At 40.5% G+C, this 13,199-nt stretch overlaps 1 protein-coding gene across 2 annotated transcripts in view; it reads right to left on the minus strand.

Annotated features, from left to right (window-relative positions):
* Nucleotides 1-13,199, minus strand: part of NPAS3 (neuronal PAS domain protein 3) — a 459,032-nt gene that overhangs the window by 27,163 nt on the left and 418,670 nt on the right. For both annotated transcript variants that reach the window (XM_066608554.1, XM_066608553.1), the window contains exons 8-9: nucleotides 12,823-13,016; nucleotides 4,056-4,162 (exon numbers count right to left, since the gene is read on the minus strand). In XM_066608554.1, the coding sequence (XP_066464651.1) occupies nucleotides 4,056-4,162; nucleotides 12,823-13,016 (301 nt within the window). The remainder of the gene's footprint in view (nucleotides 1-4,055; nucleotides 4,163-12,822; nucleotides 13,017-13,199) is intronic.

The raw sequence follows: 13,199 nt of genomic DNA on the forward strand, positions 1-13,199 counted from the left end.
GAAGACTTCCATTGAAGAACTCCTCACCTCCCGTGGTAACCTGTTCCACCTATTGATCACTCTTACTGTTAGAAAGGTTTTTCTAATATTTAATTTGTGTCTCCTCCCTTTCAATTTCAGAGAAATGTTGCTGTTTAATTGTACCCTTACCCCCTACATGTATATGTACCCCCTCTGGCAGCAGGGGATGTATGATGCAGGCAGCTCCATATATGGAAGCTGTCTGTTGTCTTTGACAGCTAAGACGTTGCCACAGATACAATCAGAGAGAACTCCAATTACAGCTGTTAACCATTTAGATGCCATAGTGAATACTAACAGCAGCATTTAAATCGCCAGACAGGGAAAGGGATCCTATGAACGGCCCCCCTGCAATGAGATTGCGGGGTGCTGTTCACGGGTCATGGTAGCCTGGGGTCTTGTATTTCTGCCTATTAAACCATGCCTTTGGCAGGGCTTAATAGAGCGCCTGCAGAAGTACAATATACTGCAATACTGAAGTGTTTCCGTATATTGCATAAATGATCAGATGATCGCTGGTTCAAGTCCCCCATGGAAACTAAAAGAAATGGGCAAAAATAAGTTAAAGCTTTTTTTAATTATTACGAAAATATTAAAGTTAAATATAAATAATTAAAAAACACTTTTCCCATTTTTAACAAACTAAAAAAACCAAAAACAATTGTTATCACCATGTTCATAAAATTCTATTAAAATTAAATTATGTCTCCCATACAGTAAATGCCGTAAAAAAAAATAACAGCACCAGAATTATGCTTTTTTGGTCGCCCCATCTCCAATAAAAGATGTTATGAAAAACAATCAAAAAGCCAAATGTAATTCAAAATGGTACCTATAGAAATAAAAAGTCATCCTGCAAAGAAACAAGTTATTGTATAACCCCATCGATTAAAAAATAATAAAGTTATGGGCTGAGAATATGCCCACAGGAAGCATTTTGCTTTAAAAAAAAAGAAAGGATGTTTCATTTTTTAGAAGTAGTACAACAAAAAAAAAAAGCTATATAAATTGGGTATTGTCCTAAATATAGTGACCCACATAATAAAGTCAATATGTCGTTTTTGTCACACCAAGTAAAAACAAGCCTACCCCCCCCCCCCAAAAGACAAAATTGTAATTTTTTCTCCATGTACCACATATAGAAATATTTAGAATGTTTTTCAGCACATTATATTGAAAAATATAACTCATCCCACAAAAGATAAACCCTCAAATGGCTATGCCGATGAAAAAGTAAAAAAGTTATGGTGTTTTTGAAATCAGGGAGGAGACAGAAAAATGCAAAAAAAATAATAATAAGGGGGTTACGCATTATGTAAACCTTTAGAACGAACACAACAACGCTGTGCATCAACATCATTGTAAATTCTCCATGACTAATTCCAATAAGCAGCATATTAGTTACATCAATTAAGTAGCAGAGTCCTGTCAATCACAGTTATTGGGTAACAAATGGTTAAATAGTAACAACAAATAAATAATAGTCCTGCCAATCACGGACAACAGGTAACTACTTGGAGAAACATGCACAATGCACTTAATTTAACACATTAGCCTTAAAAACTAGAGACTAGATAAAAACATAAGTGACTACATACCACATCTATATAATGGATTACGGCAATGTACTATCTATATCTAAATGACACCAAAGGAGGGTAGAGGACATCCGTACATCCCAGAATCATGGTGCCAATTCAGCATATGGTGCAGCCTTAACATACATTTCACATCTGGGACATGGGCTTCACCAGATCATGTTCCCTTATAAAGGAGATAAGACACTGGATAGAAGAGTGCAGTGTAGACTACTCTACCCTGCCTAACAAGAGCTACAAAACCTGGTGAAATAGAACATAAAGTAAACCCATGGCAAATCATATGCATCTGACATCAACAAGTTTTAAGGAAATGTTTTTTTCATGTTCTTTTTGCATATTTCCTACACATACAGATTACTTAGTGGTATAATGCCAATGTACTACAACTAAGGACAACTTCAAAACAAAGGCCATGTTTTTAGGGATACTGGATTCCTTTCGTCTGTTCCTGAATACCAATGTACTGGTACAAAGAAAATCTAGTATCTGTATTAAAAAAAGTTATTTGTCTTCTCCATGTAAGAAGGATGTATGTGGTACTTTTAATGAAGGACATGCAGAAGCTAATGTGACAAAGCTGGTATTATGAGAGATAGAAAGTGTCAAACAAATCTAATCTGAGGTGGTAAGTAGAAACTTTGCAGAGGTGCGGCTGTAGATATAGTCCTTGGAGAAGTGTTTGACAATGTCCAGTATAGATGTCTAGCCTGTAAATTAATGTCTAATGGTTTAATATATTGTGTAACTGGATTAAGGCCCGTATTCAGAGTTTTGTGGCCAATAATTCATACTTTATATGGCCCATGTGAAGAGCAGGAAGAAATACTGCTGCATTGTTATCTACTGCTTTCTAAGCTGTTGGGGCAGTTGCTATGTAACTGCTCCCACAGCTGACCATTGGAGGAGATCAGCTGATCACACTGCTCACCCTAGCCTCATTACAGAAAGGTGTGTCTGATTGGTTAGACGTGTCTTAAATACTTTTGGTTTCAGCAGTAAGGTGCAGTTTATAGCTGTGATACTGTGTTGTAGCCAGTATTCCTAGCTCCAATTCCAAGTACCTAGTTCTAGACTAGTCTTGTGAAGTCAGCGGGTCTTACTTATCAAAACTGTCCAAAAGAAAAACTTTCTTGGTTGCCCATAGCAACCAATATCAGCTCAGCTTTCATTTTTAGACTGCTTTGCTGCACTGTGATCGCTTGCTATGGGCAACAAAGATCTTTTTTCTTCTAGACATTTTTCATTAAAACTGCTCCAGTGTGTCTTGTTCCTTGATTTTCTAGTTCTTTGTGTTTTCTTGTTTGTGGCTTGCCTAAATTTTTTTGATTGCTTTTGTCTGCCTTGGGTTAGTCTTTTGTCCAGCCTCTGCGTTAGCCTCTTGTTTTGACCCTAGTTCTCCCCTGTCCTCAGGGATAGTGTTTAGACAGTATCATCCAGAGGGACAACTTAGAGCAGTTTAAGGACAGTGAGGTCTGGTTTTGGGGGTCAGTTTAAAGGAGAGATTAGGGGATGATTTTAGTAGCACCAGCTTCTGTCTGCCTTGGGTCATTCCAGCCTCTGTCTTAGCCTTCTGTCTGGACCCTAGTGCCCTCCTGTTCTGAGGGATAGTGTTTAGACAGTATCATCCAGAGGGACAACTTAGGGTTGTTTAAGGACAGTGAGGTCTGGGGTTGAGGGAGAGTTTAGGGGAAACTGCCAGTTTCATTCATCATCGTTCTCTTCATCTGGTTACCATCACCATCTGCCCGTCATTTATTAGTTAGTCTCTAGCGGCATTTGTGTTCTAATTATGTTGCTATGTGTTTCATATATATATTTCTTGTGAAGTCCGATTGTTATGCAGTTTGGCTCTACTCTAGGTTCTGGGGGTATCTAAGTACTTGGAGACACTATTAGTTCCCAGGAAAGGTGAGTGCTAGAGGTGAAGCTGAGATCTGAGTTGTTACAGCCCACAGTTATTAGTGGTGTTTCTCCAGGTCCAGTCCTGAAATATTAATCTGATTTTGACTATATAGTTCAATTCTAGACAACGGTTTATAAAAAAAAAACTGGTGAAACTGCAAAAAAACACCAATTATATGACGAAAAATTAAAATTATAGATTTAGCAAAAATAACAGCTTTCTCAAAGAAACTTCCCTAAAACAAGATAGTGGGGTATATAAATGTATAAAAATAATTCACTCAATTGGATCAACTAGGCTTATCAATGAGTCCCATCCTCCATATCACCAACAGTATGGATGTCAGCACAAATGCAGATTATCATAGCCCTGAGTTTTATGTCCAAACATAAATATAAGTGAAAAAGCTTGACTCTGGATAACAATAAATTACTCAGAGGCCTCATGAATGTAATATGTGTCACGCATATTGCATGTTATTGGAACCGTTAGGCCTGATAACTGGGCAGGTAACTGTACAACATACTCACAGTCCAGGTGGCTGTGCCTGATGCCTTCCACATCTTCAGCATGAATGAAGTGATAGCATCTTTTGCCCATCAGATCCACAGCATTGAGGTCCATGTAATCACTGATTCTGAAATATTAAAGGAGGTTAAATGTATTAATAAAATACCACTCAAGGCTACCATTGGCACATTGCAATGGATAAAAAGATATATACAAGTGACATACAAGTATAGGTAGTTGACTGAAGAAAAGAAATTCCCTTCTCTTTCTATTTTATGGAAAACGGTCTACATTTACTAATGAGATTAGCCAAGATTATACAAAACTTGTCTGCTATCATGTCTTAACTATTCTCTTGCTACTTATGTGTTACAATCAGAAACAGAATTTATATGACCACATTACCCTTTTCCAATCTTCTTTCGTCTAATTCTACTTTTCCTTAGGCCAGACAAAATATGTTTTAACTTTCACAATGCAGAAAGCTCCAGTGTTTTTTAGTAGATGCTCCCCAAGAAAATGAATTAAGTGTACTAAGTGTCGCTAGCAACGGATCGAATGATGCAAATGCTACACCATTCTGTAATATACCAATCAATATATTTTTTTAGTTTACTTGCCTGGAATGAAACTGAAGCATTTTGTTGAGTACATATTGTAGTATTATTGATGCAAGTGCTATAAAATGTGGATGGCTAGGGACAACCACTGATCTATTAACCTATATCAATCGAGCACTTATTGTTAGGAAACAGCAGCAATAATAATAATAGTAAAATCCTGCATCTGGGCACAAATAATCCACATATACCTGTTGCTTTCCACTCACAGTGAATAGATTACTGCCTTTTGCAGTAAACTGATTCTTAAATGGTATAGGCACTTGGTAGAAGAAATGGTCAATTGCGTGTATGTTGAGATAATCTATATTGTATGTAACTCATTCTATGCCAAAAACTTTGTAAAGAACTTGTAAGAATAGCATTTCTTTCTACACCCCATTCACAGGGGTTAAATCTCCTCCTTTTGTCCTTTCCAAAGACTTTGCAAAAGTGAATGTAACTGGAAGTAATTAACGAGCAATTATTTCTGTCGGATCGCAAAGGCGGAAAACAATGAGGCCACTAATTACCCAAAGCGCGGGCGACACAACACTTTCTGCGCTGCTGTATCGGAATTATAATAATCAGCGGATATTACTCGATGAATGATATAAATGACAAAGCGTGTAATAACCTGTAATAGCACTAATAATGGTAATAATAAGCCTGGTGATAATAGCAATGATCATCATTATATTGCTTGAATAATGAGCTACCTAATGAAGCAACATGGAACAAAGGAAGTCACAGTACAGTGCTGTATACAATAACAGACATAGGAATATGTGCTTACACCCACAACTGCCCATAGCAATGCTGTTTATCACTTCAGTGCAGTATAATCTATAATACACTGCAATTTGTGAAGTGTTGAAAAAGTGGTAAAGGTTTACATTACATCTAGAACATGTGTTTAACTTAACAGCAGGTTATTATAGTTCACTTAAAGGGGTATTCCAGAGACCGGGCAAACATTTTCAAAATTTACCTAACATTTCCACTTATTGCTATTATTCCAAAGTCCATCTAAATCACGTGTCAAACACAAGGCCCGCGGGCCGAATCCGGCCCGCTGCCTCGTGTTATGTGGCCCGCGGCATGCAGACGCCGCTCACCACTGCAGCGATTACCAGCTGGGGGGCCGCAGCTCCCCGCTGGTAATCGCGCCGTGACCGCTGATCCCGGCGCACACTGACATCTGTGTGCAGCCAGGATCCTCCTCCCCTGAGTCCCCTGCTCTTCAGTTCCGCAGGAGAGGACTCGGGGAGGAAGCGTGCCGGGCTACACACTGATGTCAGTGTGCATCTGGGCTCAGCGCAAGCAGAGGGGGAGCGACGCTGACAGGAAGGAAGAGGTAAGTATATGGGTTGGGGTGGGGGCTGCTTATTACTGAGGGGGGCGTGCTTATTACTGGGGGGGGCTGATTATTACTGGGGAGGGGGTATTATTGGGTGGGGGGCTGCTTATTACTGGAGAGGGGGTATTATTGGGTGGGGGCCGCTTATTACTGGGGAGGGGGTATTATTGGGGGAGGGCTGCTTATTACTGGGGGGGAAGGCTGCTTATTACTGGGGGGGAGGCTGCTTATTATTACTGAGGGGGGCTTATTACTGGGGGTGGGCTTATAATTATAACGTTGCTATGGGGGTTAATATTACTAATTGGGCTACTTTGGGAGTCGTTATTTTTACTGGGGCCACTATCAGGGTCACTATTAGGGCTCGTTCATATGGGTGTAATTGTATTTCGGTCACACAAATACGCTGCGTATTTGTGCAATCGAAAATCGCTTATGCTTGTATATTTTCGTACGTACAAAGGAACGCAGGTGGGCCCATTTAAATGGTGCACAAATATGCAGTGAATACACAGGTTTCCTGCACATTCACCATGTATTTGTGCAGCCCATTCACTTCAATGGCCTATTAGGGTGCGTAATATGTAACATAATAGGTCATGCTGTGTGAAAATATACGTCATGTGAATGAACTCATTGAAATCAATGGCTTCTATTCACTGCATATTATGTACGCAAATATGCTTGTGTGAATGAGCCCTTACTGTACTGTCTTAGGCCCCTGCACACGGGCGGAAATTCTGCGGCGGGATTTCCTGCAGAATTTCCGCCTGTGGAAGCTGCCATAGGATTGCGTTAGAAAACGCCATCCTAGGCAGATGGCCGCGAAATCTCGCGCGGAAAACAAATCGCAGCATGCTCTATTACTGTGCGGGGCAGCCAGCACATCACAGAGCCGGAGCCGCGGTAGCAGGTGAGTGCCGCGCTGGTTCCTGCAGGGGCTCGGGTCCCGCTGCGAGAATTCTGACAGCGGGATCCGACCCGGCCGTCTGCAGGCAACCTTACAATCGGCCCTTTGAAGGTCACCATAAGTCTGATGTGGCCCTCGGTAAAAATGAGTTTGACACGCCTGATCTAAATCATTAAACTGACATCCAGCACTTTGTTTTTACCGACCTGCACCACCGCGCCTTTCCAGCTAGCTTTACATATCCACATTGTTATTTAAAATGGCCGCCAGGGAGTGCGAAAACTACATATCCCACAATATAATTGTGAATTTGGAGATCAACGTGATTTTCTGGGGTAGCGCATTCCAGGGACCTGGAGTGGCGTAGGAAAAGTCTTGGAGACAATAGTGGAGGTTTGGAATATGGCAAAAACTATTCTAAGCTCATTAGCAGAATGAAGATCACGGGTAGGGTGATAGACGGAGATAAAGTAGGAGAGAGCTTTATGAATGAGAGGGATAAGTTCAAATTGTATTCTTTTGTGGATGGGAAACCAGTGCAGCCCAGTGCACAGGGTGGAGGCATTGGTGCAGTGATGGGCACAGTGTGGGGGCATCAGCAGGGGCGTAGCTATAGGGAATGCAGGGGTAGCAGTCGCTACCAGGTCCTGAAGCCTTAGGGGGCCCAAAGGCCCCTCTATCACATAAGAAGACACTAGTATTATAAATAGCATATGGTAGGTAGGGGCCCTCTTACAGATTGCATCAGGGCTCAAGAGCCCTTAATTGAACCTCTGGGCATCAGTGTCTTGGTTGGACAAAAAGATGACCAAGGCTATTACGTTCATGATGAATTGGAGAAGGGAGAGTTTAGTAAGGGGAAACAAGATTAGTAGTGAGTTACAGTAGCCAAAACGAGAATGGTTCAGGGCAAGAATAAGAGTTTTGCTGATTCTACAGTAAGAAAAGGATGGGCTATGGAAATGTTTCTGAGGAGAGGGTGACAGGAGCATACAAGCGATTGAATATAGAGAATGAAGGAAAGATCGCAGTCAAATATGACCTCAAGACAGCAGGCGTGTTGATTTCAATGAGAGCTGCGACTGCAATTACAAGCGCCGGCCACTGCACAGGGGTTGGAGCAGCGGCTTCTGCTCAGACCTTAGCGCATCCCAGCTGAGACAGCGGGCACTGCCTGGAAAATCCCTTTTAAATACCCTATTGATAGTATGACAGGATTGGTTGTGCACGCTCTTGTTACAACTTTACATAACAAGTTTAGGAAATTGCAAGGGGCATTAAACCCTAAATCCTGTGTGTGATTAATGTTACATTTCCTAACAGAATCTACATTTATTTGTCTACGTCCCTACATTTATTCTGTAGACAGCTTTAGTTCACTTTGCATAATGCTAGCAGAGGGACGTAAGGGAGGTTGATGAGGACAACGCCTACACCACTGCAGCATTTTTTAATCTGCTGTATATATATTGGATTTACTGATTAGGTAACAGTCCATAAAACTCCCTCGCTACAGGGCTTCTCTTCAGCTCTGGAAGACGATGCACAGGGTTCTAATGGCATCCAGTCAGGATTAGAAAGGTGGCACACAAAAAAAGATCCTAATGCTACCAGTGTTAGGACCATGGCACCTGGAGCTGAAGGGAAGCCCCGGACAGGAGTGGGGAGGAGAAGTATTTAGACGGACTTAGTCAGGCCTCTGGATTTAGTAGTCTGGGTCTAAATTACGAAGGGACTGATTTTGTTTCTGAATTGATTTCGGAGTCTGGTCTGTGGCCTGCTTTAATTCTAAGGATTCGATCTGAATTAATTTAGGGGTCTGAATTCATTTTGGGGTTGGACTGGGGTCTGAATTAAATTTGGGGTCTGAATTAAAGGGGTTTTCTGGGACTAAGATAGGTCTGAGCTGCCATACCTGGCACAGCAGCTATACAATATATGGTATTGTACATGGTATTGTACCTGGTATGTACTAAAGCAGATGTGAGTTTCCTGGGCTATCCCTCCTGGAAATGCATGTATGACCGATATGAAGGCTTTTTGTAACACAACTATATTTATTGTAACTATGGAGTTTTAGTACATAGCAATGCATTGAGTTGCATACAATATTGTGGACTAGAATAGGTAAAATCTATCAGTATCGCTACAGAAAGTCTTGTGCAGCCCAGGCCTCATTGACAACTGAGTGTTACTATTCCACTTTTCAATGTGTCCCTACATAGTCTGATACTGTCAGTGATGATTGGATACTGCCAGACTGTATAAAAACACAGCTTTTTGGAAATCTTAACACCCAAACGTCCATTTCCTTACACATTTCCAGGAGGAACAGCAGAGGATTTTCACAATGTAGAGTTGTAAGAGAAAGTGCTCTAGAACTATTACTCTGTGGATAATAAAGGTACAGTATATAAAACAAACATGTCAGGAGAGCTGATCTTTAATGGTTATCTATTGTGCATGTGACTGTCTCTTATCAGTGCTTTATTCTTCTGAATAGCCTGACGCATGATAAAACAAACTGCCTGTGCAGAACTGGTATCTGACCACTGAATGGACATTGTATAATGGTATTATTGGTTATATTGATGCTTGCACAGTGGTAATATAATGTACACTTGTGAGCACTTGTAAGTGACACCTTTCCTAGGTGTTTTTGTTCATAGAATCATAGAATGGTAGAGTTGGAAGGGACCTCCAGGGTCATCGGGTCCAACCCACTGCTCGGTGCAGGATTTACTAAATCATCCCAGACAGAGATTAGTCCAGCCTTTGTTTGAACACTTCTATTGAAGGAGAACTCACCACCTCCCGTGGTAACCTGTTGCACTCATTGATCACCCTCACTGTCAGAAAGTTTTTTCTAATATCTAAACTGTTTCTCCTCCCTTTCAGTTTCATCCCATTGCTTCTAGTCTTTCCTTGTGCAAACGAGAATAGGGCTGATCCCTCTGCACTGTGACAGCCCTTCAGATATTTTCAGCAGCTATTAAGTCTAAACATTCCCAGATCTTTTAACCATTCCTCATTGGACATGATTTGCAGACCGCTTACCATCTTAGTAACTCTTCTCTGAACTTGCTCCAGTTTGTCTGTCTTTTTTAAAGTGGGATGCCCAGAACTGGACACAGTATTCCAGATGAGGTCTGACTAAGGAAGAGTAGATGGGGATAATTACCTCACGTGATCTAGACTCTATGCTTCTCTTACTATATCCCAGAATTGTGTTTGCCTTTTTGGCTGCTGCATCACATTGTTGTCTCATGTTCAGTCTATGATCTATTAGTATACCCAAGTCTTTTTCACACGTGCTACTGCTTAGGCCAATTCCTCCCATTCTGTATGTGCTTTTTTCATTTTTCTTGCCCAGATGTAGGACTTTGCATTTCTACTTGTTAAATATCATCTGTTAGTTGCTTCCCACCGTGCAAGCTTTTCTAGATGTTTTTGAATGCTCTCTCTCTCTCTTCCCTAGTGTTAGCTATCCCTCCTAGCTTTGTGTTGCCAGCAAATTTGATCATTTTCTTATCAATTCTCTCTTCCAGATCATTTATAAAAATGTTAAACAACACTGGTGCTAGGACAGAGCTAAAGTCAAGATATACTATATCCACCACATTTCCCATATCATCTCAGTCAGTGATTCTGTCATAGGAAGAAATTAGATTTGTCTGGCATGAGTTTTTTGTTACAAACCCATGCTGGCTCTGGTTAATTACTCTATTTTTATCCAAGTACTTGCATACATATTGTTTAATAAATTCTTCAAAGACCACGCCTGTAGTTTCCTGGATTCACATTCTTCTCTTTTTTGAAGATAGGGACAACATTTGCCCTTTTCCAATCTTCTGGGACTTCTCCTGTTCTCCAGGAATTTTCACAAATTATGGTGAGTGGTTCAGCAATTACCTCCGCTGCTTCCATTAGTATCCTAGGATGTAATTCACCTGGACCTTGAGACTTGAATTCATTTAAGTTAGCCAAGTGTTCCCTCATCATCTCTCTGCTTATAGATAGCCTACATTCCTTTATTCCCCCAATAGCACAGGGAAGATCAGCTGATGTTCCATCTACTCTCTGAGAGAAAACCGATACAAACTAGGAATTTAACAGTTCGGCCTTCTCAACATCATTCTTAACCAATTCACCATTTTCATCTTGTAAGCATCCAATAGCATCTTTGACTTTTCAGTTGCTTTTGACATACCACAAAATCCTTTTTGCAAGCCTCAATTCATTATCAGCTGTAGTTTTTCTGACACTTGCCCTACAGTTTCTACAGACCATATTATATTCATCTTTAGATATTCCCCCCTTTTTCCATTTGCTAAACATATTTTTCTTCATTTTTAACATGTGTGCAAGTTCTGCATTCATCCATCCTGCTTTCTTTAAATGCTTCCCATTCTTCCTTCTTTTAGGGATTGTTAACGATTGTGCTTTGAGAATCTCATTTTGCAATATTTCCCAACCTTCTTGGACATTTCTTTTGAGCGATAATCGCTGTGTCTAAACTCCTGCCAATCGTGCACTTTTCGTTCATCTCTGACTTCAAGCCAGCCTGAAGTCAGCAATGAGCCTTATTAGCGCCGCACGCGGAGTTCTCAGCAGTTCTCCCTGATAGTATTCTCTCAGCTGCTATCTGGCTTGGAGTTCTCAGCAGGATACCACTGACAGCTCCAAGAACAAAGCAGCTGTTTGCAGATAACAAAGCTCCTCATCTGCATACAACAGGAGCCTTCATTTACATGCTAATGAACTCTTAAGTAGCTAATTAGCTACTTAAGAGTTTATGCAAAGTGATCGCTCAAAACTGTCACTCAAACTGCTGTTTGAACAAATTTTGAGCAATCCAGTGTAAATGGGCCTTTATACAATAATACAATAGAATCTGTAAGATGAGAACTGCTTGATAAACCTACAGTGTATTACTGGATTCACATTGATCAGGTTGAGATTTGTTGCCTGAATGTGCATCTCAGTAAGCACAAGCAGCAGGTTAGTGTTCATTTACCTACATACGGTATATTCATAGAGCAGTCTATACTGCTGCAGAGCAGACTTTGAGCTTTATTGTTTAATTGGCAGATCCCTAGTGGTTTGTTTCTTTTTTGCCTACACAAAATCTGCACAGCATGAAAATAATAGGTTGAACTTGATGAACTTTTACTCAACCTCCTTGTGACAGCTGGACAGTGATGAGCGACGATGAAAAGTGATTCCTTTCCTGTACCCTATACATGTCAAACTTGAACTATGCATTTTGTAGGGTAACAACGCACCATACTGCTTTCAGAAACATCAAAAAAGGTTATATGTTCTGTTAAAAATGACTGGCTACTGGAAAGGATTAAGCTTAAGGACCTTTGAAATTGGACGGAATATTCTACAACAGTGTTGCAGAGTATACTAACTCTAAATTCCGCAGCAAAATTCTTACTTGCGGATTTTGTTGCGGAATTGCCAGCAGGATACTGCTATTTTCAATTCTGCATGTTAGCAGTGCGGATTTTGGTGCTGAATGTTCCGCAGGAGGGCAGATTCCACAACGCTGTAGCGAAGTATTCCGTCCTGTTTGAAAGGTCCATTATGTTCCACGAGAATAAACCTGGCTTTGCTTTCAGATGACATCTTTCTGAAGTGAGATGCAATTATTTATGTGAAATGTCAGAATTTTGGCCAATGTGCCTCTTCACGTCGTTCTCTAACACTTTGCTTTTGCATGGACGCATGATCAGCCAGGAACATTGATATATTCTAGTTAAAAGCTTGGAAATTTCCACACTGTGTATTCTACCTTGTGACGTCAGATAACTGAGGAAGGCATCAGGTATTGTACAATCCTATAATATTATATTGTACATCGGATGGAGTGGTTTAACACAGAATCCACTCTTGATTATTAGATTACATACCTATTTTCACAGTATATAATATTGAGGTCCATGTTGACTCGTGTGACAAACATCTGACAGTCAATGCGGACTTCATTGATGGTTGGGGGAGGAAGCGCATGAGCCACTACTACTAAGCCCATCACCTGTCCAGTACCAGAGCGACCATGAGACAAAGACACACGGAGACGCAATCGTCCAGTTACGTGGATCACCTAGGACACACACAGAAAGATAACAAAATTTGTAACATTTTAATTAAAATTAGCAACAACTATTTCAAAAATGATTTATAAAAAAGTCAGAAGCACTTTTAAAGAGCATTTTTACAAATACTGTAATTTAAGGAATTGATTGGTAAATCAAACTAATTTGTCTAAAAATTAGAGGCGGATTAA

Source organism: Eleutherodactylus coqui, chromosome 6 (genome assembly GCF_035609145.1).
Source record: "Eleutherodactylus coqui strain aEleCoq1 chromosome 6, aEleCoq1.hap1, whole genome shotgun sequence".
NCBI classification, from domain to species: domain Eukaryota; kingdom Metazoa; phylum Chordata; class Amphibia; order Anura; family Eleutherodactylidae; genus Eleutherodactylus; species Eleutherodactylus coqui.